The sequence below is a fragment of the Euleptes europaea genome, chromosome 2, assembly GCF_029931775.1.
Source record: "Euleptes europaea isolate rEulEur1 chromosome 2, rEulEur1.hap1, whole genome shotgun sequence".
NCBI classification, from domain to species: domain Eukaryota; kingdom Metazoa; phylum Chordata; class Lepidosauria; order Squamata; family Sphaerodactylidae; genus Euleptes; species Euleptes europaea.
Window position 1 is genome coordinate 25873054 of NC_079313.1, and position 27735 is coordinate 25900788.

Consider the following 27735-nt stretch of genomic DNA (forward strand, 5'->3'; position numbering starts at 1 on the left):
TTACGCATTCTCAGTTTCCTCACATCTAACTTCCTGTTTCTTTGCGGGGATGGGTCAGTTCTGCACACATTTAGCTCCTTCTAGAGGCCAATTTGATATAACACCAATGTTTTATCAAGAGCAAAAAGCTTCTGATTTAAACTGCAGGTAGAAATGCTTTGATAAAGCTATGTGATATCAAATCGACCGTCAGAGGGAGCAAAATGCATGCAGGACTGTCCCTCCCCACGAGACAAACAGGAAGTTAGACATGAGGAAAACTGAATGTGTAAAAAGTCCACAGACTATGAACTCTGTAGTTAGCCTTTGGCAAACTGCTATCTCTTATCTTGAGGCCCTGTCTTTGTCTTGGGATCAGAGTTCCTTACAGAGTTGTCGTAAAGATTACAGATAGGAGGTATGCAAGACACCTTGAGAACTCTAAAGCACTTAGATCCCTATTATTGTTCTTGAGCCCCTTCCAACTACAGTCCTGCCTGTTTGGCTTCGTAGTAACTCCCCACAGCATTCACAGAGGCTAAATCCTGAATAATCATGAGTCATTTAGAGTCCACACTCGACTGTTGCAGCCGCCTCCTCGGCTGCTTCCTCTCCCTTTTTGCCACGTACGGTGGCGGCAGCAGCGAAGGGGCACCGGCAGTGGAAGAAGTGGCCGGCGAGGCAGCTGTCGTGGCCTCCGTTACCATGGAAGGCTCGGATGCATGGCGAACCGCTCATCTCCCGCTGAAAGGAAAAATCCAACCAGCTACTAAATCAACAATTCAGGAAAGAGCTCTGTGAAAAGGCAAGAGATCAGCATGAATGGTCAACTGGACTTGAGTGGAAAGCTTATCATTAAAATATTGTTGAAGGCTTTCACGGTCAGAGTTCATTGGTTCTTGTAGGTTATCCGGGCTGTGTAACCATGGTCTTGGTATTTTCTTTCCTGACGTTTCGCCAGCAGCTGTGGCAGGCATCTTCAGAGGAGTAACACTGAAGGACAGTGACACTGAGAGACACTGTCCTTCAGTGTTACTCCTCTGAAGATGCCTGCCACAGCTGCTGGCGAAACGTCAGGAAAGAAAATACCAAGACCACGGTTACACAGCCCGGATAACCTACAAGAACTTATCATTAAAGCTCAACTGGGGGATGATATACGAAGAATCCCCATTCACAATGAGGACATCACCTGTGATGAATTAGTTCTGATGATGCAGAGAGTATTCAGAGGGAAACTGCTGAGTAATGATGAAGTTACAATCAAATACGAAGATGAAGATCTTTTAACAATTTTTGATAGCTCAGATCTTTCCTTTGCCATTCAATGCAGTAGGATACTGAAGCTGACACTATTTGTTAATGGACAGCCAAGGCCTCTAGAATCCAATCAGGTAAAATACCTCCGCCGAGAACTGATAGAACTTCATAACAAAGTGAACCGTTTGTTGGATTGCTTAGAGCCACCTGCTGAGCCGGGACTTTCTCCCAGCCTCCCTGAAAATGATGTTGCTGATGGGAGGAAAGACAAGCTAGCTACTACCGATTCTGCCGTCAAGCCATCTTCTCAAGTTATAGCAGCAAGACCTCCCAGCACCCCTGTAGATGAGCGTGCGGGAACACCTGATAGTATTGCTTCTTCATCCTCTGCACCTCATCCACCTGGTGTTCAACCACAGCAGCCGTCATATGGAGGAGGTCAGCCGCAAACTGGTCAGATGGAAGGCCAGATATATCAGCAGTATCCACAACAGGCTGGATATCCTGCTCAGCAGCCACAAGCTCAACCTCAGCAACAGTATGGTATGCAGTATCCAGCAGGCTACAGCCAACAGACTGCTCCTGAACAAGCGCAGCAGTTCCAGGGATACAATCAGCAACCATCGCAGGCTCCAGCACCAGGCTTACCCGGCCAGGCTCAGCAGCTGCTGGCTCAGCCTCCTCAACAGTACCAGGCAACCTCCTATCCTCCTCAGAACGACACCACACAAGCTTCCCAATCTGCCAGTTACAATGTGCCCCCAGCTTCTCAGCCGGGAATGGCTCCAAGCCAGCCAGGTTCTTATCAACCAAGACCGGGCTTCACACCACCACCCGGAACTACCATGACACCCCCTCCTAGTGGTCCTAATCCTTATGCACGCAACCATCCTCCCTTTGGCCAGGCCTATACCTAGCCCGGTCCTGGCTATCAATAAGGAAACTGTGCTGCTGAAAGGCCCCAGGTTAATCCAGGCAGCTGCTGAGGTTGTTCCATCCATATAGATTCCAAGATTCTTTAATTTGTACTGAAATACAAAAACTAATGAAAAGCAGAATATTCTTTGGCCTCACTATTGCTGCTTAATTTGCTGGGATAAAATGACCAAATGAATCTTGTTTCTTGTTTTAAATTGTATTGGCTTTCTAGTTTAATATTGGTCCCTTTGGAAACACTACCTAAATGTTTGTAAAGTAATGACATTCTGTCTTGCCATATTGAACTGCTGGGTGAAAATCTAGCTAACTTATTTGGCTTGTTTTTACTAATACAACGATGTACTAAATTAGATCCACTTGTTAAAAACTAGATATATTGTATAAATTGTAACATGCACATTGAAATTGAATAAAACATTCAAACCATTTAAAAAAAATAGAGTCAACACTCCAGTTATTTTCTTTTTTTCAGCTGCTGGTGGATGTGTTAGAATGGAATGTGGCCAGAGGCTTTAATCTATAATAAAAAATTCAACAGGTCTCTAATTTGTATGAGCTGATTATGGAATTACAAGCAAAAGTCTTACATCTTATGGGAGTAAATGGCAAAAGGACTCGAGCACTACTATTTCTGGTTGTGGCCTTGTATGCCAAAAACTGCTAATGTGTATGAATCTAAAGGAAAGTGCTGATAGTTTTCACTCAGTTCAACTTTGAATAAAATTAGGACACAAGAACTGCTGGAGATGTGGAAAATGAGGGGTTGATTCATGTTGGGTGTTTTAACATATTATAACATATAATTATAACATATAACATATTATAAATAGGTGATTATAACATATTATAAATAGGTGATTATAACATATTATAAATAGGTTCTGGGTTATGATACAGCATTTAACTCACTTCTGGTCTTTTGGGGATGCTGGAAAACACAAGTGGGAGATTCGGGTCTGTGAGGCATTGTTGAAAGGCTAAAATGATTGGAGCATTTCTTCCTGCTTCAGACTTCCTTCAGAATATTTATGTATTTAAAAAATTTTTGTACTGCTTTTCTATTATATACTTAAATCTGACATCCAAGGTTTCATAGTTGTTGACGCCAGCCTGGTGTAGTGGTTAAGAGCGGTGGTTTGGAGTGATGGACTCTGATCTGGAGAACCAGGTTTGATTCCCTACTCCTCCACATGAGCAGTGGAAGCTAATCTGGTGAACTGGATTTGTTTCCCTACTTCTACATACATGAAGCAAGCTGGGTGACCTTGGGCTAGTCACACTCTCTCAGCCTCACCTACCTCACAGGGTGTCTGCTGTGGGGAGGGGAAGGGATTGTAAGCCGGTTTGATTCTTCCTTAAGTGGTAGAGAAAGTTGGCATATAAAAACCAACTCTTCTCCTTCTCTGCATCTGCAGGTCAGTTTCTTAGTCTTTCCTTTTGGTTTTTCTTTTCTCTAACTGGTACTCAACTGACCTCAATGTTCTCTACCTTAGAAAGACCAAGAAGCCTGCTCAGCCCTTATTGAGTCAAATTATGGAGGGTTTTTTATGCAAGACCCCCTGCTTTGCTTATGGGGTGGCCCTGTTTTGCTGTGCAGAGTAGGAAACTGATGAACCTTCGCTTCTGAGAAACGAGGGAATTATGAATATTCATGCCTGACAGGGTTTGACTTTTGTGGCTTATGTCCTTTTTCTCTGTTTTGATTCCTAGAGTCTCTTCTGTTCAGCGAACTCCGTGACCTGATAGGAGAAGATGATCTTCAGCTAGATGTGGAGAATGACACTTATGTAAGTACTGGTAGCAGCGGGATTTGTTAAGCGACAAACAGTGCATTAAATCAGCAAACAAAAAACACTTGAATTGAGTTATTCTGTGTTGTATTTACAGTTTGCTTCTTTAACTAGTAAAAGGTAACTTTCCTCTTAAACGATGTTGGTGTGTTCAGGACTGAAGCCCTGTGCAAAATCTGTCAATTCATCCACAGTCTACAGCTTTAAAAGGAACAAAAAACTTTGTATGAGGGGAAAAATAATGACCCGTTGAGGGTTTATTTACTGAGAATAAATGTAAAAATGAGTCAAACTGGGGCAAAAACATCCTAACCTCATATACACTTTTGAACTGTGAACTGATGGTAATCAAAGAGATTGTGTTGGGTAACCCAGTGAAAACCTTGATTCAGAGGCTGGCAAGGGTGCTAAAAGCAAATCCCACACTATGGAATATTAGCAAATGCATTAAAAGTACAACAGCCAATATAATTCCTTTATATGGGGCTCTGGAATACTGTGTGTAGTTCTGTTTACTCCATCTCAGAAAAGGGTCACACAGGTAAATGTACCAATAATGGCAACCAAAATGATTAAAGGTCTGGGTTGCAGAGTTTTAAAAAGAGGTCTAGGGGAGAGCCAGGCCAGTTTAGCTTAACATCTGTCCTGAGTAAATTTAGTGGAAAGAATTATTAAAGATTGAAGAGCCCCGTGGCACAGAGTGGTAAAGCTGCAGTACTGCAGTCCAAGCTCTGCTCATGACCTGAGTTCGATCACGACGGAAGTTGGTTTCAGGTAGCCGATGCAAGGTTGACTCAGCCTTCCATCCTTCCGAGGTCAGTAAAATGAGTACCCAGCTTGCTGGGGGTAAAGGAAGATGACTGGGGAAGGCACTGGCAAACCACCCCGTAAACAAAGTCTGTCTAGAAAACGTCGGGATGTGACGTCACCCCATGGGTCAGTAATGAGCTGGTGCTTGCACAGGGGACCTTTACCTTTATTATTAAAGATACAGAGATATAAAGATATGTAGAAGAGCAAACCTTCTTGAGGTATGAGCAGCATCTAGTTAGTTAGTTAGTTAGTTAGTTATTTGCTCGTTTATTCATTTATATATTTTACCCCGCTTTTCTCTGCAATGGGGACCCAAAGCAGCTTACAGCATTATTCTCCCTGTTTCATTTTATCTTTGCAATAACAGCCAGATGAAGTAGGTTAGGCTGAGAGAGAGGCATCTGGCTGGCCACTGTTGGGAACAGGATGCTGGGCTGGGTGGATCTGGTCCAGGAGAGCTGCTTTTTTGTCTCCTTTGGGCCTGCTCTGAGAGAGGCGGTGGAGGAACTGTGCATGCCCACAGAGCCAGACTTGGGCAGCTCAGCTGTTTGAGTTGTAAAACTGTTCTTTCGCTCTGCAGTCTGTTTGTGTGTGAGTGAGATTTGTAGTTTTTTTTTTCCCGTTAAGGTGCTGGGACAAATAATATAGCATTTGAGCTTATAGAATTTTGCAACCCTGCTCTGTCAGTCTGATAACCATGCCTCTAGTCCTAATCGAGGAATAGCACAGTGACAATCCGTTGCATTCCTACCTGAATACCCTTGAGCAGCAGTGAAACCCCCCTCATTCTACTTTGGTGGTCTGATCTTGCACTCGAGTACTCTCCTCTGTGTTTTCCCTTGTTCATGAGAAGCAGTCCATTCCCTAGGCCTTAATATTGGTGGAAAGTGCCATCAAGTCACAGCTGACCCCTGGCAATCCCGTAAGGTTTTCAAGGCAAGAGAACAACAGACGTAGTTTGCCATTGCCTGCCTCTGTGTAGTGACCCTGGACTTCCTTGATGGTCTCTCATCCAAATACTAACTAGGGCTGACCCTGCTTAGCTTCTGAGATCTGACAAGATCGGGCTAGCCTGGGCCATCCAGGTCAGGGCTCTCAGTTAATTAACACAACATTGAAATTACTCTGAGGTTTTCTTTGCCTCCATACCCGTTCATGTTCCTTCTTGAGTTAGGCTCACCCAAACAGATCAGAACGGTTACAGTGACAGCTGGAAATATATTTGCTACATGGCTCCCTGCATCAGATTTCTTAGCACCTGCAAGCCATTTTCCCAGTCGGAATGGAAACCATATGTACCTGTCCATTATCGAGCTGTACCTGTATTGGGTTTTTCATTATGCTTGTGGGGTCTGCATGACCTGCAATTTTCTGCCAGAGCCTTTAGGCTATCTGGCAGGTATGCCTGCTCTGAAACTTTGGATATGTTGATGTTAATAATTATAGCTGTGGCTTTGATACTTGGAGCTTGAATGAAAAGACCCAATAACTGGTGTTAGGAGACAAAAGAAATATTAACTACACCCAGCTGCCAAAGAGTGTGCGATGTACTCAACTGATAAAGTTGAACCAAAAGCAATCAAAGTTACTTCTGTAAAGTGTAGAAGAGATGTTCTTGAGGACTCATTCAGGTGGTTTTTGCATGCTCAGTTAGGAGAAGCATTTACATGGGGGCTTCCTACTTACCCCCTACATGTGATTGTATGTTATGAAAATACTCTACCAATTCTTGTGGGTATGCAGTGGAAATTTCAAACAACCGGGCTGTTGAGCAAAGGATGTTTGTGTGAATCTGTTCCTGGAAAGACTTTACAGATTCAGCACAGAGTTTAAATTCATTTATTTCCACAATGACTATCCCAATTGTTGGTGGTCCACCCTAGACATTTGGCATGACTCAGAAGCAAAACGTTAAATACACAAAACTACAGTATCAAAACAGAATCAGGAAAAAGCATTATCTAACAGCCAGAAGTGAATATGCCACCAGATGTTCCTGAACATGGAAAAAAGCTTGCTTTACTTGTGGTGCAGTCCTTTGAAAATCAGTGGTCTTAGACTATATTAACTCTACAATTTGCACAGTTGAGTTTTGGGTTGAGGCTCAAGAGGTTTTCTATAGGTAGAGCACTCTTTATTGCTGAGCTCCCCCTGAAATGGTCTGTCAACAAATCCTAATGGGCCGTACATAATGGTTTGAGCCCCACCTGGAATTTCTGCAGGAGCAATGAAAGCCCCAAATGCCCTCAAAATGCTGTTCCTGATGCATGGGGATTCCACAGGAATAGCTTTTGAGGGGGGAATCGATGCCCACTGTAATTTTAGGTGGGATACCAGCCACTGCACAGTGGCTCTTGTGTAGATTCTAGGAATCTAGGTTTGAGATCTAACAAGTGTAGGGGTTAAGAGTGAAGGGGTGATAAAATCGAGATCTTCCACCAGTGCCTGAACACTTCAGCCCAAGGTTTGGGCCCTCTTTCACCGAGGTTGATAGCTCAGATACACTGAGCTACTTTTCCTGTGTTTGTGAAAGCAAATCCATCTGAAGCAGCCTTTCTTGAATGTATTGCTTGGGACCAACAGTCTTGTGTCTTGTTCTCGTTGTGACTTTTAGGAAAACAACCTTTGCGACCTCGACTTCGATTTGGATCTGATGCCTTGGGACTTGGGCCCCTGGGATAATACAAAGCAGATCCCCACAGGTGAATTTTAATTTATTTTAAAATTTATTTCACTTTAGTCCTGCTTTCTCCAAGGAGCTTTGGGATGAAGAGTTGGTGTGTCCCCTCCTCCCTGGCTTTTATCCTCCACATCCCCTAGGCAGGGTAAGTTAGTGTGAATTATAGCAACTGGCCCAAGTCAACCAGTAAGCTTCATGGCTGAGTAGAAATTTGAACTTGGGTCTCCCTTGTCCCAGTCATCTGCTCTAGCTGTTGGGCCATTCTGGTGCTTGTGACGAATTGCTCATGAGATCTCAACTAGACAGTCCTCTGGACTGTAATCTGTTGCTGATACAGCTTCAGTGTGTGTCACAGTGATAGTAAGGTCCCTTTTGTAGAAGGAGCCACATTAGAGTTGCTCAACGATGTCAGCAATTCCCAACATGGGCCCCATTGATGTGTTTCCTGGCAGCGGGTTGCTTTTGGAGTCTTGGGGCTAAAAATGGAAGGACCTTTGAATGGAACCGAGGAAAAAACTGGGGAGCTTTTGGTGGCTTCCAACCCATTGCTGACTAGCGAAGCTCTGAGCTCATCGCAGCTGTGCAGCCTTGGCTTGCGTCCTCTCTGGGCTTTGCAACCCATCCCCTGTTTTTGGAAACAGAAACATCACTGTCCTTTCTCATAACTCTAGATGTGCCCGCACTCGGCAAGGTTGAGGCCCCCCCTAACAATGATAGAACAGAGCCTCCGTAAGTCAAGAAGCATTGGAGCCTATTCAGGTAGAAGATGAAGAAGAGTTGTTTTTTATATGCCAAATGTCTCTACCATTCGTAAGCTTACTGAGGGGGCATATCAGGAAAGCAAACAGCCCTATTCAAAATAGGCAGTTACCCAGTTGCTTTAATTTTTTTTTATTTTTTTGACTTCATTTGTACCCTGCCTCTCCCCCCCCCCAATTTTTAACTATGTGATTGGCCTTTCTGAATTTTAAGGCATTTAATATAGCAAACAGTAACTTTTTTTTGCCACTGTTGGCACACATGAGAGAAAGACACACCACATCCACAAAGGCCTTGTTCTGGTAGCAAAGCAGAGTGGACTGTTCTCATATATACACTCAGGTTCCTTACCTCAAAAGGAAATCTCAGGAAGCCCCCCCCCCCCACATAGCCTCATAAAGGTGAGACAATATGGCTAGCGGTGTCTCTTCTGCCTCGCTGCTGTGTCCCTGGAATCTCTGTCACTTTGTGCTTTTTGAAAACTAATTTGAGCAGTCCAGAAGACCTCTCTCTGTAGACCTTAGCACAATAGTGTCCTGGCCTCTGGTCCCTGGTGACTGTGTACCTGCTTGTCATCTTTAGGCAGAAGCCTTCTGGAGAGTGCCAGTGCTGCGGAGGGTGGAAGGTAGCTGGTGCTGCTCTTCCCCCTCCCTTCCTCTCTGACTGTGCTTGAAAGTGACTGCAGATTTGGCAACCAGTGGAGCAAGTTAGGCCAGGTGTGTGAAGGGTTTTTCACAGGAAGTGTTTGTCCAACCCGTTCTGCTGGATCAACAGCACAGTGAAGCAGATGCTCCAGAACCCTGTATAATGCAAGTGTGTCTATATAGGTAGGAGGAGCCTTAGAATCCAATCAGAAGATTCCATAAATCAAAGATGAGGTGTAAAATATGACACTTCCCATTATGTAAGGGGTGTTGTTATATCTCTGGGCTTTTTTTAAAACTTTACTGACCTAAGAGGTTTGTGTCCTAACTTAATTTATCTCACCTTCCAACTTTTCAGTGGAAGGGTGGAATAAAAATATTAAACATCCAGATAGGTGTGTGATGTTCTATCAGTCAAATTACAGCATTAGGGAAGTTAAAACTCCATCCAACATATGTGGCTACCCCATTGCTCCCATACAGAAGAGTGTTTGGGGGCCATGTCCTTTGGAAGGGGTCTCTCAAGGAGTTTCTGTGCTGCCTTCTCTTGCAGATGTGTACTGGAAAGTGGAGCCGCTCTCGCCAGCCCCTTCAACATGTTCCGTTCCTTCTCCTTTATCTGTGGATTCTCCAGGACAGCATGTGCCGGTAAGCAGTTAAACCAGTGATGCCTGCTAGGGGAGGGGCTGTGGCTCAGTGGTAGAGCATCTGCTCGGCATGCAGAATGTCCAAGGTTAAATCCCTGGCATCTCCAGTTAAAGGGACTAGGCAAGTAGGTGAAGTGAAAGACCTTAACCTGAGACCCTGGAGAGCCACTGCCACTCTTAGTAGACAATACTGACTTTGATGGACCAAGGGTCTGATTCAGTAACTGCAGCTTCATGTGTTCATGTGTTCAATGTATTTCCTGGTGCCCACTTGCATTTTCTCCAACTAATCTCTTTCCCAAAGCAAAGAGCGAGTCCTGGCTTTCTTCTGCTTCACTGAAGTAGAAGATGTTTCGGAACAGTCCACATGTCTGCAGAAAGCCCCCATTCAGAAACAGCTTCCTCCTTCATAGGAGGATGCTGGCCTTGGGACCTCCTGCCATCCTGCACAACCTTGCAGCCTTTTGTGATTAGACCTAACGTCCATGGCAGGTTGTGGTGCCTGTTGCCTGCTCTCCAAAACATCAAAAAATTCCTGTAGGTTTAATGAGGCAGTGGACCCCTGAGTTAAAACACTTCAGTGAGGTTGCATGATTCCAAGTTCATAATTTACAATGGCCATCAATTTAGGCTCCGTTTTTCAAATGCGCACCATCTATTTAGTTTTGTTCCTGCCATATAGCTGTTGGATGTTTTCACCACTGTTTTTCTAGGAAATACCTACAGGCCAACCTCTGCCATTTTAGGAGTGACACAGGGAATAAGTGATCGTGTATCAGGAGAATTAAAAGTGTAGAAGAGAGGGCGGAGGGTGGGTGGCTGCCCTGGGTTCACCAAATGATCTGGGCTTGCCTAGAGACACATGCAGTACAGTCGATAGCATCTACAGATCCTGGAATTCAAACTTTCTTTTTTATTCGCATTTTGTCCTGTCAATCATACTTACGACCTCAGCTAAATCTTCATTTGACTTTGGGCCTATGTTCCCTTCCCTTTTGCCCGTTTTGTTTGCGGGCTTCCTGGAGGCACACCTGGTTGGCCACTGTGTGAACAGACTGCTGGACCTGATGGGCCTGAGTCTGATCCAGCAGGGCTTTTCTTATGTTCTTATGCTCTTGATCACCATTTCCTGCTGCTCTGGTCTGCAGTTTTCCAGGCTGTGGTTGAGAAATAATGTATGCAGATGGGACATGGTGTGGTGGCTAGAGTGTCCGGCTACCATGGAGGTGGCCCAGGTTCAAGTCCTCACAGAGTCATGAATCTTGCTGAGTGACTTTGGACCAGTCATTTCACACTAATCTAGCTCACAGGGTTGTTGTGAGTGGGGGAGCCATATATGTTACCTGGAGCTCCATGGAGGAAAAACCAGATAAAATTCTACTAGCTAGCTAGACCTTCTGCCATCTGTGAGTTTGAGGGTCTACTATGTGAAAAAGGTAGAATGGAATGTGGGACACATCAGGACTTCCGACCAACACATATTCATGTTGTGCTTACTCACTGTCATAATAAGAGGTCTCCTCTTAGCCTGGTCTTTTTTACATTAACAGGAAGGTGTAGACTTCGGATCCAATCCTCAGCTGTCTCCTGTTTCATTATATGAAAAGGGCTCCCAAAGTTCCTCTTCACCTGTAGAACAGAAGAAGAAGCCCCAGTCCAAAACTGTCCATCGTTCAGGTAGGATCACCCTATTTTGTTTTCCTCATCTACAATACAGGAAATGGCCCGTCTTACCATTTTGGGGATTGCTAAGAATCAGGGCGGTCATCAGATCAAAGATCTCTAAGGCAGTTGACGATAAGCATTTTTTGATCTTCTGATGGATTGGTTCTCTGTAAATTTGCCCAAATATAAAGCAGTAGTTTGAAAAATAAAAAGCGTAGCAGATCTGTACACCTTTTGTAGTGGGCACAATCTTGGAAGAGGAATGGTAGCCAACTCAGCTAATGTGGTTCACTTGATCCGATCCTTCTTGTCCCCTGCCAATATTTCATAGGAAAATCCTGTCCCCTTAACTGAGTTGCAATACAATTTCATGCTAATAAATTTCTAGATTCACAAAGGGCCAACGATCGCAACCTTCTCTGCGAGAGCTCTTCCATTTCAGCCCTACTTTGCTCTGTTCTCCAGCTAACGGATCTTCAGTGACGCCCAGCCGAAGCAGTTTGGCAGCCTCCAAACCATCGATTCAGCCTAAGCCTCTCTTGCCTGCCTTCCGGGATGCCCAGCGCAGCCTTGGCATTCAGGCAAAAACCATCGTCCTCCCAGCGCTGCCAACACTTTTGACACTGCCAAAGCAGGCGCCTGTTGTTGCAATTCAGCCAGCGCCCCACAAAGGTATGTGAACAGTTGTTGGGGTAGGAAGGAGGGGCTGTGGCTCAGTGGTAGAGCATCTGCTTGGCACGCAGAAAGTCCCAGGCATGTATTTTAACCATTGGTTACTGTATTTAAAAGATCTATGCCAATAAAGGTTTGAATTGAATTGAATTGAAGGTCCCATGTTTAATCCCCGGCATCTCCAATTAAAGGGACTAGGCAAGTAGGTGATGTGAAAGACCTCTGCCTGAGACCCTGGAGAGCCACTTCTGGTCTGAGTAGACAATACTGATTCAGTATAAGTCAGTTTCATGTATTCATATGTGATACCACTAGGATGAAGTTCGGCTCTGAGGCTGGAGAAGAAGTGAGCACATGAAGCTTCCTTCTGCTGAATCAGACCACTGGTCCATTGATCAGCATTGTCTGCTCGGACTGGCCACAGCTGTCCAGGGATTTGGGTAGAGGTCTTTCACATCACCTTCTACCTGATCCTTTTAGCTGGGCCCTTCTTCGTGCCAAGCAGCTGTTCAGCCACTAAGCCATGGCCCCTCCTCAGATGGGATCAGCTTTGTTTGTGTATAGTCCTTCTCCATAGTGGGTTAGTCTGTATTTTAATAGTTCTGCATTTTAGTTTTCGTCACCTGTTTGCAACTTCAGTATGGAAGTCAGCGGCAACCCTACAGCCCATTGTATGTGTTTAATGTCTCCCCCTAGTCGGTTCAGCTTTTGTAGCTGCCACCTAGATCGGCTGGGATGCATAGAATGGTGAGTACCTTAGTGGGGTTTGGGATTCTAGCTTAGGACCAGTTTAGGCAGAATGCCAGCGGATCTGTTGATGGCTCTTGCCAGCATTTCAAAAAAAGAAATGGCAGCTGTCCAGGGTACTGATTTGGATCCAAGCTGTGGCCAGGGAGGAGGTTAAACCTATGTTGCTAACTTTGGAAGGGGGGAAAAACAGGCACCCTGTCCTTGCCTATTTTCTCTTAAGGAGCTAATCCCAGTGGCGGGGGAGATTTAAACCTCCTCCTCACTGGCCCTCCCAATCTGAATCCCCCCCCAACTGAGTTAAGTGCAGTTCAATTAGGTGGGGAGGTGTGCTCACAAATCACTCTGTACTTCATCTACTTGGGCACTTTGATGGCTTTAAACAAGGGTTAAGTAAATTAACTGAGGCTAGCCCTGCTAATGGTTGATTAGTCCTGATAACCAAGCAGAACTGTGAACTTTAAGAGGCAGGGTACCTTTGATAAACAGGCGAGCAGCACTGCCCCATGTGCTCTGCTCATGATCTTCCAGGAGGAATCTTGTTGGCTTGTGGTGGAAACACAGTGCTAGACTCTGTTCTGTTTCTCACCTACTCTACATTGCCTTCACTGGGAATTCACCTGCTTACAGCCCTTCATGAATTAAGGATTGGGATCTGTTGAGCCGACTTGATTCTGTGCATGTTGTAAGAAGAAGAGTTGGTTTTTATATGCCAATTTTTTTCTACCAGCTTACAAACCAGCTTACAATCTCCTTCCCTTCCTCTCCTCACAACAGACACCTTGTGAGGTAGGTGAGGCTGAGATAGCTCGAAGAGAACTGTGACTAGCCCAAGGTCACCCAGCAGGCTTCATGTGTAAGAGTGGGGAAACCAACCCGGTTCTCCAAATTAGAGTCCGCCGCTCATGTGGAGGAGTGGGGAATCAAATCCGGTTCTCCAGATTAGAGTCCACCGCTCCTAACCACCACTCATAACCACTATACCACACATTTTCTCCAGGTGAACTGATCTCTATCGGCTGGAGAGCAGTTGTAACAGCGGGAGATCTTCTGCTATTACCTGGAGGTTGGCAACCCTACTGATTGATGGTGTTGATGGTCTTTTGTCTCCATCTCAGGTCAACCGGTCGTGCTTTCGCAGCCCACAGTGGTGCAGCTTCAGGCTCCGGGCATCCTTCCTGCCACTAACCCGGTCATTGCAGTCACCGGTGGCGTCGCACCACTGCCTGGTCACCCCATCAGCGTCTTGCCTCGTGGTGTGAGAAATACCTTGGCCCACGGAAACCCAGCAGAAGTGAAACCTGCAGTTCATGCCACAGCTCCGAATTCAAGTACAGACGTGAGTTCTCAGTACCGTTGGTGTACGGTCGTCCTTCGCAGGTAGAGAATTTAATCAGAAAGGACCTGAGAAAGAATCCTGACTGTAGGCAGTGCCATAGCAACATAATCATTCAGGGTATTCAGTCCCTACTTTGTGGGGTTTGGCATCCCTAAAAACTCTTCCTTCATCTTTTCATTTTTTGATAGACCCAGAAACTGCTAGTCCTCATTAACAGTGAACAGGCAATGTCGCCTGTCAGCCTGGAAACCCGAGAGAGTTTTGCTCAGCATAGCTGTATCTGGCCTAGATGTCTGATTCTGTGCATGTCATTAGAACATAAGGAAAGCCCTGCTGGATTAGACCAAAGCCCATCAAGTCCAGCAGTCTGTTCACACAGTGGCCAACCAGGTGCCTCTAGGAAGCCCCCAAACAAGACGACAGCTGCAGCATTATCCTGCCTGTGTTCCACAGCATTCTATGGGTCTGGCTCTATCTAAGGAAGCCTCAGCTCGGTCTTCCTTCTCTGTCCTTAGCATTTGTCAGCTCCTTTCCCGCCCCACTATTTGCTGTGCCGCATTTGAACAGTCCTTGAAATAATGCTGTTTCTTTCCTAGTGTGGTAGGCAGCTAGTTAGCTGGGCGAGCCGTGTTTCTTTCTTAGGGTCAGCGTGCTATAGTGATTAGAGGGTCAGGTGAGGATCTGGGAGACCCAGGTTCAAATCCCCACTCTGCCACGGAAGTGTGCTGGGTCGCCTTGGACTTGTCACACGCGTGCAGCCTAGCCTACCTCACAGGGTTGTTGCAAGGATAAAACAGAGGAGGGGAGAGCCATGTCTGCCACCCTTAGCTCCTTGGAGGAAGGGAGGAATAAAAATAAATCCCTGAACAGTTGGCAAGGTTTACAACAGTGGTTCCCAACCTTTTTTTGGCCGTGCCCCACCTAAGCATCTCTAAAATCCTGATGCCCCCCCCGTGACATATAATTCTTATTATTCAAAAAGTGAACTCCTATTCACCACTCCTCTCTATTAGTGGGCTTTCCCCCTCTCCATTGTCACCAGCTGACCTCCATGTACATTCTGATTTTAATTTTTAAAATGTGTATGTCACAATATATATTTATATACTGTATATGAGGCCCCTAGAACCATAAGAAATGCAAAAAATTCACTGTTAATAACTCATTCTCGAATTGCTCCCCTTAAAAATCAAATTGCCCCCCTGTGAGGCGTGTGCCCCACGTTGGGAACCACTGGTTTACAGGGAATAGGTGGGCATCATAAAGTTTTTGTTGGTTTTCTTGGCACAGAAACATTCAGGCCAAATCATGCCATGCGGGGTGGGGGATAGATCACATTTATATTGGGAATGGCAGTATAAGCGCTCCCCCTCCCAAATCAAGCAATCCAAGCTCTGCTGCTCTTGAGTCCCTTTACTTTCCTGTAGTTGTCCTACACACACACACCCAAGGATAGCTAGCATAATGAGAATGAAAATGAGGACAGTTGTGCTTAGTATTTTTGAAGATAAGGAATCCTTTGTGAGAGCCAGTGTGGTGTAGTGGTTAAGAGCAGTGGTTTGGAGCTGTGGACTCTGATCTGGAGAACCGGGTTTGATTCCCCACTTCTCCACATGAGCTGTGGAGGCTAATCTGGTGGACTGAGTTGGTTTCCCCACTCCTACACATGAAGCGAACTGGGTGACCTTGGGCTAGTCACATTCTCTCAGCCCCACCTACCTCACAGGATGTTTGCTGTGGGGAGGGGAAGGGAAGGTGATTGTAAGCCAGTTTGATTCTTCCTTAAGTGGTAGAGAAAGTCAGCATATAAAAACCAACTCTTCTCCTTCTCCTCCTCCTGCTCCTCCTTCTCCTCCTCTATGGGGCCTTTGTCTCTTACATTGCAATCCTAAACAGAGTTATATCCATCTAAGCCTATTGATTTAAGTGGATTTAGCAGGGTGTGCCCCATCTTGGGTTGCATTGTTTGTCTTGCTCCACCAGTATGTTTGAACAGTCGGTGTAGCTAGCATGGGGGAGCCACTCCGTGCTTCCTCCAAAGGCTCCCTGGGCTGGTTTCTCTGCACGCAGGGAATCAACTCCAAGGACTCGCTGCTTTCCTTCCCGCTATCAAACTTTGGTAGCTGTCAGCCAGTGAAAGATCAAAGCAGAGCTTTGAAAGGCAGTTGAGAACCAGGTCAGCCTCTACCCAATTCCCTTCTCTCATAGGGAAATGCCCATAGTCCGTGAATGATGACGACTGTCAACACCTTCCTGTTTAAGCAAATAACTTTCCCATTCTTTAACAGGATGGTGGCAAAACCTTTTTTTTTTTGTCTCGAGTTATATTTAAAAAGGAGCCCTGTGGCGCAGTGTGGTAAAGCTGCAGTACTGCAGTCCAAGCTCTGCTCACGACCTGAGTTCGATCCCGACGGAAGTCGGGTTCAGGTAGCCGGCTCAAGGTCGACTCAGCCTTCCATCCATCCGAGGTCGGTAAAATGAGTACCCACCTTACTGGGGGTAAAGGGAAGATGACTGGGGAAGGCACTGGCAAACCACCCCACAAACAAAGTCTGCCTAGGAAATGTCAGGATGTGACGTCACCCCATGGGTCAGGAATGACCTGGTGCTTGCACAGGGGACCTTTACCTTTTTAAAAAATATTTAAAATCCTGAATCCTGTTGGAACAAAGCACATGCGGCTTTGTTAGTTCTGTCTGTTGCTCTTAAATGTAATTAGATTATGAGAATGGAATTATATTGTAGGTTAGCAAATGAGATAATCCTGTATAATTGTGTCTTGCTTAGCTAAATTTAATATTAAATGTCAGATCATGAACATGTAAAAAAAAAAAGGAAAAGAAAAAAGCTCAGAAGGAGAGGGAGAACTGTCCCCTGTAAGGAGAATTGTCTCCTTAGATTAATGTCTCACTCTCAGCTGCCTCTCTTTGTGCAAAAATAGGGGCTACTGGAAAGGGTTCAGAGCCTAGATTATCCAAATTAGAAAAATACTTTGTCGCCTTTAACAAATTAAAACCTTTTTAACAGCAGATGTAAAGCAAGAAAACAGCAGATGTACAGCAAGAAACACAATAAGACATTAGGAAGATGAGTGAAAATAGAGGAAAATTAAACATATTTGAATAAACACCATCCAACCACATCAGAAGATAAGCTTGAGGTGCCTGAAAGTAGGTTATGCTCAGTATTTAAAAATCTGTGGGTTAAAAGAAGGAAAAACAAAAGTGCCATCTTGCTTCTGCTGGAGAATATTTGTGTGTGGATTTTGTCCAGGGTAACCACAGAGTATTGAATATTTCATAGAATCACAAAGTTGGAAAGGACATACAGGCCATCTAGTCCAACCTCCTACTCAATGCAGGATCAGCCTAGAGCATCCCTGACAAGTGATTGTGTAGCTGCTGCTTAAAGACTACCAGTGAGGGGGAGCTCACCAAATTCCACTGCTGAACTACTCTCACTGTAAAAAAAGTGTCTTAACGTCCAGCTGGTACCGTTCTGCCTGTAATTTATACCCATTATTGCTAGTCCTATCCTCTGTGGCCAACAGGAACAGCTCCGTGCTTTACTCTAAGTGATAGCCATTCAGATGCTTAAAGAAAGCAATCATGCCCCCTCTCAACCTTCTCTTCTCCAGACTAAACATTCCCATTTTGAGGTGGCCGGGGAGACACCATGATCACTCAGTAATTTTGAGGCGAGGCCTCCAGATCTGCACACAGTACTCCAGGTACAGTGTACAGTGGGACTATGGCATCTTGCAATTTGGATATTATGTCTCTGTTGAAAACAACTCGGCACCCTCCTCTATATGACAGCCCTTCAAGTAGTTGAACATGGTTATCATATCCCCTCTCAGTCTTCTCCTCTTCAGGCTAAACATACCCAACTCCTTCAACCTTTCCTCATAGGACTTGGTCTCCAGACCCCTCACCATCTTTGTTACCCTCCTCTGGACACGTTCCAGCTTGTCTACATCTTTCTTAAATTGCGGTGCCCAAAACTGAACACAATACACTAGGTGAGGTCTAGCCATTGCAGAGTAAAACGATACCATCACTTCGTGTGATCTGGACACTACTGTTGATGCAGCCCAAGACTGCATTTGCCTTTTTAGTTACAGCATCACACTGCTGACTCATGTTCAGTGTTTGGTCTACTAAGACCCCAAGATCCTTTTCACACACACTACTGCTCGAACAAGTCTCCCCCAACCTATAATTATGCATTTGATTTTTCCTACCTAAATGCAGAACTTTACATTTGTTGAAGTGAGCGTATTTCAGAAACGAGGTCCATGTCCTGCATCCCCCCTTCCCCGTGCAAGCGTCTGTGCTCCTTTGGTGAGTGCTAGGAAACCAGAGGCCTCGTTCTCACAAAGGTGCCAACCCAGAGCAGGGTGATGGCTTGCGTGTTTGAAGGCTCCTTCCATTACCCACTCTCCTTGCACGTAGCAAACTGCCACGTCGGTAAGCAAATGGGCCAGCGCCCTTCACTCTGACTGGGGACAGAAAGGAAAAGGGCCTTGTAAGGAGGCACATTTGAGAGCCCCCGCTTCCATCCCTCTCAGGTTGGTAAAATGAGTACAAAAAAGATTGGGGGGGGGGGGGGAACAAAACTTAACCCTATAAACAGAATTAAGTACCTAGAAGGTCAAGCAAAAAAAACAGCTGACAAGGCCAACAATATGATTAAAAGCTAAACCATTAAAAAGTTTTCTGAATACGTATAAGTTTAATACAAGTTAAAATCCAAATGATGCTAATAACTCCTATATGGCCTTGCAAGAAGCCTTCCAAACATATTTACTAAAATAAAACTATAGGCATAATGTACAATAAGACATACAATCATACACAAACCATAAACAAGCAATCACATATAGACCATACACGTTTCGGCATATTTGCCTTCTTCAGTGGTCTAAAAGACACTAGCACAGCAGGCTAAATTATATAAATCTTTGTGATTTTGGGCCTTGTGCTAGCAGGTTCTCAATAAATATAGAGCTGCAGAGCTTCTTAGTCTGTTAAAGGCACTCTTACAAGTAAAGCTTACAGCCTATCCAAATCACACAGTTACAAAGTGATATGAAAGTCTAGAGTGATTATCAAGTGTAAGATTCTGTGGCGTGTTAATTTTTTTTCTAAATACACAATCAAGGGGTGAAATGAGTACCCAACTTGCTGGGGGCAAAGTGTGGGTGACTGGGGAAGGCAATGGCAAACCACCCCGTAAAACAAAGTCTGCCTAGTAAAAGTTGGGATGTGATGTCACCCCATGGGCTAGTAATGACCTGGTGCTTGCACAGGGGGACTACCGTTACTTTTTTACTTGCTGAATGGCTTCCAGCGACCCAGAGAGGTGAGCCCTGCTTCAGCAAACACTAGATCAGGTTTGCCTGGGAATTCTCTTTTTGGGCAAGCCCACTTTGACCCGGAGCAGTAATTGGTGCTATTCCAGGCACTTTGCTGAGGAGGTCCTGGTAGCACCCCTAGCCTCACCGCTGGTGAGCTTTGGGGGTCGTCAAGGTTAGCCCGGGGCCGCTTCCAGTGCTTGGCCCCCTTCAAGCCAGGGAGCCCTGAGAAGTTGGTCCGGACGAGCCCCTGTTGCCTTGAGGTGCTCACCGGGGTGTTTCCCTTTCTGCCTGCAATCCGCATTGTCTCTTTCGGTTTTGGCCTGGGGATGCGTCATGAGCTTCCTTGTCCTCTTCTGCAGGTGAATGTTCTGAGACGGCAGCAGCGCATGATAAAAAACCGGGAATCGGCCTGCCAGTCACGCAGGAAGAAAAAAGAATACCTGCTGAGCTTGGAGGAGAGGCTGAAGGCAGCCTTGCAGGAGAACGATCGCCTTAGGAATGAAAATGGCACCTTGAAGAGGCAGCTGGACGACTTGGCCGAGGAGGTCGGTGGTTGTTGCGCACAAATACATGTGTGGCGTTCTGGATTCTGGCAACAGAATCTGGGTTCATACATCTCTTCAGTTCGCAGGGTTGGTCAGCAATTCTAACCTTCTGCTTTTAAGGATTCCTCTTCAGTCACCCTCCAGCGTGGTGTAGTGGTTAAGAGGGGTGGTTTGGAGCAGTGGACTCTGATCTGGAGAACCGGGTTTGATTCCCCTCTCTTCCACATGAGCGGCGGATGCTGGTCTGGCAAACTAGGTTGGTTTCCCCACTCCTACACAGGAAGCCAGCTGGGTGACCTTGGGCTAGTCACAGCTCTCTTAGAGCTCTCTCAGTCCCACCTACCTCACAGGGTGTCTGTTGTTGGGAGGGGAAGGGAAGCCGGTTTGGTTCTTCCTTAAGTGGTAGAGAAAGTCAGCATATAAAAACCAACTCTTTTTCTTCTCCTCCTGTGTCCCATTCTTGCTGTAAGCTGATACTACAGTTCTTTGTGTCCTGTCTGCCGGTAGCATGCTGGTACCACCTTCTTGCTCTGTCTTGCTAGACAGTCTTACCCTTCCCAATCCTTGCCCTTTAGCCAACCTTCAGTTCAGGTTGTAAACGGGCAGTTTACAGGACTCGCAAAAACCGCGCAGAAAAAGGCAGCTGGTAACTGCCTCCTGCCCCCCTCGGTCCTCCCCGTCAAGAACGTCGGATCGCTTGAAGCATCCTGGGAACATCTTCTGGGTCTTGTGGTCATGTTGCCGGGTTTTCCCTATTTGATGTTACTTGGGTGTAAGGAATACAAACAGCATCAAACAGCTATAAAGTATGACCAATGATCCTGCTGCATGGAAGCTGCCAACTTGGAAGGCTTTAAGAGGGGAGTGGACATGCTCATGGAGGACAGGGCTTGTCATGGCTATTGGTAAAAATGGATACTAGTCGTGATGCATACCTATTCTCTCCAGGATCAGATGAGCATGCCTATTATATTAGGTGCATTGGAACACAGGCAGGATAATGCTGCTGCATCATCTTGTTTGGGGGCTTCCTAGAGGCACCTGGTTGGCCACTGTGTAATCAGACTGCTGGACTTGATGGGCCTTGGTCTGATCCAGCATGGCCTTTCTTATGTTCTTATGTTCTCCTTGGTGACACGCCTAGCAACCGCAGCCCTAATTTTGGAAAAGGTGGTAAAATTTCGGTCTGTGTTTAATTTTTATTTTGCCTGGTTTTCTTGTTGCCTCCAGAACCTGAACCTCAAAGCCTCCCCTCCAAAGAGAAGAGCTCTCTGTGTGATGGTGCTGCTAGCCTTCGTAATGCTGAATTACGACAGACTAAGGTAGGCTCCTTCCTATGCCCTCTGAGAACCTTGATCTTCAGACAGGAATACCCCAGGGGCTCCCTCCTCTACCCCCCTCCATTCCCCTCTCCAACCGAGAGCCAGCGTGGTGTAGTGGTTAAGAGTGGTGGTTTAGAGCGGTGGACTATGATCTGGAGAACCGGGTTTGATTTCCCACTCCTCTACATGAGTGGTGGAGGCTAATCTGGTTAACTGGGATGGTTTCCCCACTCCTACACATGAAGCCAGCTGCGTGACCTTGGGCTAGTCACAGCTCTCTCAGCCTCACCTACCTCACGTGGTGTCTGCTGTGGGAAGGGGAAGGGAAGATGATTGTAAGCTGGTTTGATTCTTCCTTAAATGGTAGAGAAAATCGGCATATAAAAACCAACTCTTCTTCGTCCTCCATCCCCTCCACCCCCTCCTCATCCTCTTTCTCCTTCTCCTTCTTCCCCTGCTACTTAGTGTCATATTTTCTATTAACTAGTGAAAGGCTTGTCAGGTTTTAAGAGGGAGGCCCAGAGAGTTCAGACTGTTCTCCCTACTGCTGCACCTTTGCTATTCCACAACAACTCCCCACCTTGTGATCCCATTCACGGTGTGCTGCCTCCCTCCCTCCCTCTTTCTGGTTTGCAGTGAGGAGGCGCAAGAAGCGCGTTGCTCCTCCTCATCTAACCCGGGGGGGGGCTGTCTTCAGAAGGAGGGGCATTGGTCCGATAGTACATTTACTGTCAGCAAGTGTTCATTGTTGTAGATCAGAGACATCTTACTTTGCCGTCCATACAAATAAGGAAGGTACACTCCTTCATAAACTGAATGAATAGTGCACGGAAGGACTGAAAGCTTGAAAAAGTTTCATATGAAATGGAATTATACCGGATTTCCATTGCACAACGTCCGGTCACCATTGCCTAACAGTTGCAATTTGCATTTTATGTGTATGGACTTGAAATGAACTGAGCAATTGTGCCTATTTCCACTTACCTGTATCACTTTTGCGTCTTTATATTGGGTCTATTTTAGACCATTTGTAAAAAATATTTGTTCTATCTGCTCAACTGAGGTTGTGTTAGTGAGAATTCATTCTCAATATATTTTTCTAACAGTAATTTGCATTGTAGTTACCTTATTGGGTGTACTTTTGCTGGTGCTTTTATTTTGATTTGCCAAAACTCCTGAATAGCACTTGTAGCCGTTTTTTACTACTAACCTACAGGTGGTGGCTGGAGCTCTCCTGCTATTACAGCTGATCTCCAGGTGAAAGAGATCAGTTCCCCTGGCTAAAATGGCCGCTTTGGCCATTAGACTCTATGGCATTGAAGTCCCTTCCCTCTCCAAACCCTGCCCTCCTTAGGCTCCACCCCCAAAATCTCCAGGTAATTCCCAACCCGGAGCTGGCAACCCTAGCTGGTGAGGCATGGCCCGGCCCGACCAAGTGACATTTATGTCATATCTGGCCCTTGTAACAATTGAGTTTGACACCCCTGCTCTAGTGCATGATATTTGTAATGTGTTTCAAAGATCTCTGAGATCCTTAGTGGTTCATCTAGAAATCCTCCATGAGATCAGCAGTGACAGACAGGTGTCTCTGAAAGACCATTTCCTCTATTAGCGATCTTCCCCTTCACAGCTTTGCTCTTGCCTTCCCATACTCGTTTCGTATTGGTGGCCATGAGACCTGATCGGCCGGGGACCAGTGAAAATGTACAGGCGTTCACTGTGGGACTAGTGGAAATGTACCGGTGGCTGTCCGGCAACCAAGCTGGGGTCCCCTGCTATTTAAAGTCAGTCATGGTAGGGCTTGATGATTTGAAAGCCGATGCTCTAGGGGTGTGACAGTATCAGGAGCGGGCTATCCAACAGGTAGCTTGATAATTTGCTGTGGCGTTAAAAGAAATGGTAGCTTGGATCCTGCATTGCTGTTTTATTGGTACAACAGCACATGTGCCTACAGAACAGCATTTTCGTTGGCAAAGGAGAGAGGGGTAATTTTTCCTGATTTCCCCCCCACCATGTTCCCCCTGCACTGTTGCTGCAGGTCTGTGAACCTGCGGGAGCACAAACAGCTGCAGTGGGAGGAGGGAGGAAGTGTAGTTGCTGTCCTTTTGTGCAACTCCACTCCTGTTTCTTAGGCTGTAAACCAATACAAATAGTATTTTGTTATTCGGGGTTTACTAATTTGCCCCCCCCCCAATAACATTTGAATATCGGTTCTTGTAGGTTATCCGGGCTGTGTGACCGTGGTCTTGGTATTTTCTTTCCTGACGTTTCGCCAGCAGCTGTGGCCAGCATCTTCAGAGGAGTAACACTGAAGGACACTGTCTCTGCTATTGTCCTTCAGTGTTAATCCTCTGAAGATGCCTGCCACAGCTGCTGGCGAAAAGTCAGGAAAGAAAATACCAAGACCATGGTCACACAGCCCGGATAACCTACAAGAACCAACGAACTCTGACCGTGAAAGCCTTCGACAATATTCTCTGTAGTGGTTTGCTACCCGCTGCCATCAGCCTGCTCTGACTCGAGGTGGTGTGCTGGGATGAGGATGTGACAACACCAAGCTAGCTGCTTGTCTCCGACTGGATGGATTCTGCTTTTTGTTTCCCAAATGGTCCAGTAGATGGTGCTTAATGCAAGGGAATGACTGAGGAATAGCAGCCTTAAGCTGGTGTTTGTGGCAGTTATATCTTTGGGAGGGGAAACACAGTCTGCTCCTGGCATTCGCCAGCGGTGTCCATCCCCCCCCCCCCTTTGTGCTGCTGGAAGCCTCCCAGCTCTAATTCAAAGACGATTCTGTCCTCAGAAGACTTTTATTACCAAGCATGTGCTTCGCATGATATCACTCTTGGCCACAGCGGAGCAGTTACTGTACAATTTAGCTTCAACCAAAAAAAAGAGAGAAGAAATCCTGGCATTTTAAGTGCACAGGGTTTGTTTTTTAGCCAGATTTACAAATCAAATCCAGTTAAGCTTCACTAATTTATCACTCTGACACGTGGCCCGGGAAACAGAATACAGCAAAATGCCAGGTCTTCTTGAGCAAATATGTTCCTTGCTGACCAACCATTGCATACACGAGATCAAAATCTCTCTCCCCTAACCATCACGAGGCAGCTGGTTCTCTCACTGATGCCTTTTACACACACACACAGCTCAGGAGAGGGGAGCTGCGGATGATTTATGCTTTTTTATTCTGCTCCCCTTCAAAGAAGCTTACGGCAGGGCACACTTGGTCGCTTCCTCATCTTCTCTCTCCCCCTCCCCATTTTATCGTCACAACAACCCAATTAGGTAGGGTAGGCTGAGAGAGAGTGGCAGGGCCGAGGTGTGTTCTTTGTGGCATAATTAAATCGGGGAACTCCCTGCCCCAGGATGTGATGGTGGCTGCCAACTGGGAAGGCTTTAAGAGGGGGGAGTGGACAGGTTCATGAAGGGCTATCCATGGCTACTAGACAAAATGGATACTAGTCATGATGCATACCCATTCTCTCTAGTATCAGAGGAGCATGCCTATTATCTTGGGTGCTGTGGAACACAGGCAGGATGGTGCTGCTGCAGTGGTCTTGTTTTGTGGGCTTCCTAGAGGCACCTGGTTGGCTGCTGTGAGAACAGAGTGCTGGACTTGATGGGCCTTGATCTGATCCAGCATTGCTTTCCTTATGTTCTTATGTGGCAGAATGAGGATTTGAACTTGAGTCTCCCTGCTCTAAGTTCAGTGCTTTGTCTGTGTTGGTTCTCTGTCCTTTTGCAGCTTCTTCTATCATAGTTAGTCTGTAGGCGATAGAGAGGGAGATCCGATATTAGGAGGCCAGAGGTGGGCTGGGTTTGCTGTGATGGCTTCTCTAGAGTGCCGACACCAGATCAGGTAGTTTTGCTACAAGAGAGCAGGAAGATAGTGGTGGCAGGTCGGGGAGGGGAGCAGAAATTGCTTGCCAAGCCTAAATCCACCTGAGAGGTTTCTCACACCCTGTCTGGATCCATTTCTCTACCCGCCTGCATGAACACACGCACCACTTTCCCCTCTGTGGTATTAAGAATAATTCTTATTGCCTATACCCTGGCACAAGCCATGGTTGACGCAAACCCGGGATCTCGTGTAACCATGGTTTTCAGGCTTGCTTGGAATCATGGTTTGTGAGGGAGTTATGGTTTGTGTTGATGCATGGTTAATGCTATGGAAGCAGGGGGAACTCCTTTGGGGGGGAGGGAGTCCAAGTCCTCCAGGCTGTCATGGAAAGCTGCAAATTGTGCACCCCCTCCACATGATTCAGATACCACAACTGCTTGATTTAACTTAAACTGGAAACAACAGTTTCCTGGTGCACATAGAGTGCTTGATGGCCCTTATCAGAAGTGAAATGCAACTGAAGAAAGCTTTGAAATAGATTATTTGGATCCTAATCTATTTTGCTTGATGGTACTTATTTTCCATCCGTTGCGTACTATGGATCGCCGGTCTGCAAAAGCCGTCCCTTGCTGTAAATCTCAGCGCAGCATGCCTCTTTAAAACTTACAAGAATTGGCAGTATAGAGCCTGATGTTGACTGTCAACGCATTGCAGTGATTTATATTTTCAAGATCACCAACTGAAATACCTTGAGTGTTTTCCGAGCTGTTAAACTAGTCTTCCAAGATCTATTTGTTTCACATGTTTACTTTTGGGGTCAAAGATGTAACTACGTTAATGTAACATTGTACAGCCAATTGTTATAAGGGGACCCTTAAAGACTGTGTATGCAATTGTGGTTGTTTACATTTGCAGCTTTTGTTAGCTAGCTAGTTAGGTTCAGTACAGGCTTTCGTTTCATAACTGAATTAAATTTATATAGACTGTTGCAAACTGTGCCTGTTTATAAGTGGCTCGCTGTAAATACTTTCTAAATGGTCATAGTGCTGTCATTTTTCTACAATACCATATTACAGTACTACTGTTTAGCCTTGGTTGTCGTTACCTTTAGTACCTGGAGGTTGGCAACCCTATAGGTAAACCATTACAGGGCGCCAGCAGAACATCCACACCCCATTAAAGTGTTGGATGGCTGTAAGTAAGAAGGAGCAATCTCTTCCTTCAAGATTGTCGCGGTGTCTTTTTTTTTTTTTTTAAGAAGCGAGTATGGGTTTGCGTATGTTGCCTGGGAGTTTGGCTCTAGGCCGCTGTGGTTCCCAAACCTTTCGGGCCACCACCCCATTGGTTTCACAAACTCAACCCCAGTGCCCCCTACCTTGTCCAACAACACAGTTGAAGGGGCCTACCTCTAGCACCCCCCTGCTGCCCTCTTGCCTCTTAGTGCCCCCCTAGGTAATCCCACTGCCCCCCCAGGGGGTGGTACTGCCCACTTTGGGAACCACTGCTCTAGGGTGTCAGGAACGCATAGCAGCCCAAATCCTACACCCAGTGTAACTTGCTGAGCAAGAATAGAAGGCATCTTGAAAATGTGACCACAAAATCACTTTTCACCGTGCGTAACGCTGCTGATGGAAGACCCAAAGGCGCAGGGAGACCCACGCAAAAGGTCTGGCAAAGCATCCAACTCAACACAAGATGCTTAAAATGGCATCCATAGTCTGTAACAATGTTTTAAAATATATCCAAATAGACGCTAATGAAAACGACATCACAAAACTACATGGGTGCACTCCCAAAAAGGATTTTTTTTTTTTTTGCTAATCTAAAACAGTTCAGGTCAGATGCGCAGGTGGAGCGTTGCCTCAAACTATCAGAAGTGGCATTTACCGTATTTTTGCGCTTTCAGCACGATTCACATTATTTCTATACTCAATCCAACATGTGGCATTAGAGCGAGAGCATTCTTCGATTGCAGATGGGGTTGAAAGCACAGCAATTCCCCTGAAGTGCCTGTCGGAGACGTGATCTGAGCCTAGAACTCTGCTGCTCCTGCTTTCAGCTAATCTGCTATGAAAGCTGGGCTTAAACTTTAGATCAGACCTCTGGCTAATGACGTGTTGCCTATTCTGAACAGAGATCCAGCTTAAAGTCTTGTGGCCTGTGTGAAGGGTAACCACACTGGTGGGAGGGGAAGCTGACCTAGATTCGGAACTAACTTACTGCCCTTTGCTGTAGCAGGCCCTAACTTTGTGATCCAGCTGATGTTTCTCTCTTGCTTTTAGCGGGTTGGAGTGGAGCCTCAACTCGGCTGAGCCTCAGGCTGGGCCTTCGCCCCAGAGCAGGCATCTTCTGGGATTCTCAGCAAGTTTACCTCAGGAAACAGGTGGTGGGACCAATAATGGGTAAGCATAAAAACCTCTTCTCTTTGTCTTCTGATTCCGGCTTCTTCTTGGCTTGGATTCCAAATAATGCTTTTATAGTCACAAAAACGTCTGCTCATGAAGGGTGGTTTTTCGACCTCCCACAGGAGTCTGAAACGTCCCCCCTCCAAATGCCCTCCTCAGTAACAGGAGGCATTTCAGGTTCCTGTAGGGGGGTGTAGGGGGGAAAATCATACTTTGTGAATGGAAGTCCTTGCACCTGTGGAAGCACTCTTCAGGATCCAACCCTATGTGTATGTGTGTATTTTTGTCCTTATGCTCCCAGAATTGGTATGGTTAGAATGTATTCT

General features: G+C 45.9%; 2 protein-coding genes across 2 annotated transcripts in view; both read left to right on the top strand.

The window, feature by feature from the left end:
- Positions 1–27735, top strand: part of ATF6 (activating transcription factor 6) — a 104928-nt gene that overhangs the window by 3752 nt on the left and 73441 nt on the right. Inside the window, exons 2-10 of the mRNA XM_056845688.1 lie at positions 3889–3965; positions 7396–7483; positions 9418–9512; positions 11062–11188; positions 11642–11848; positions 13714–13934; positions 19653–19838; positions 21069–21160; positions 27287–27406. Coding sequence (XP_056701666.1) covers positions 3889–3965; positions 7396–7483; positions 9418–9512; positions 11062–11188; positions 11642–11848; positions 13714–13934; positions 19653–19838; positions 21069–21160; positions 27287–27406 — 1213 coding nt within the window. The remainder of the gene's footprint in view (positions 1–3888; positions 3966–7395; positions 7484–9417; positions 9513–11061; positions 11189–11641; positions 11849–13713; positions 13935–19652; positions 19839–21068; positions 21161–27286; positions 27407–27735) is intronic.
- LOC130474006 (protein TFG-like) lies at positions 1113–2569 on the top strand. The gene has a single exon (XM_056845683.1). The coding sequence runs from the start codon at positions 1191–1193 to the stop codon at positions 2154–2156; it is 966 nt and encodes a 321-aa protein (XP_056701661.1). The 5' UTR covers positions 1113–1190; the 3' UTR covers positions 2157–2569.

Bases quoted from the DNA above. Each gene is read 5' to 3' on its own strand.
- LOC130474006 (XM_056845683.1), top strand. From the start codon at position 1,191: ATGATGCAGAGAGTATTCAGAGGGAAACTGCTGAGTAATGATGAAGTT.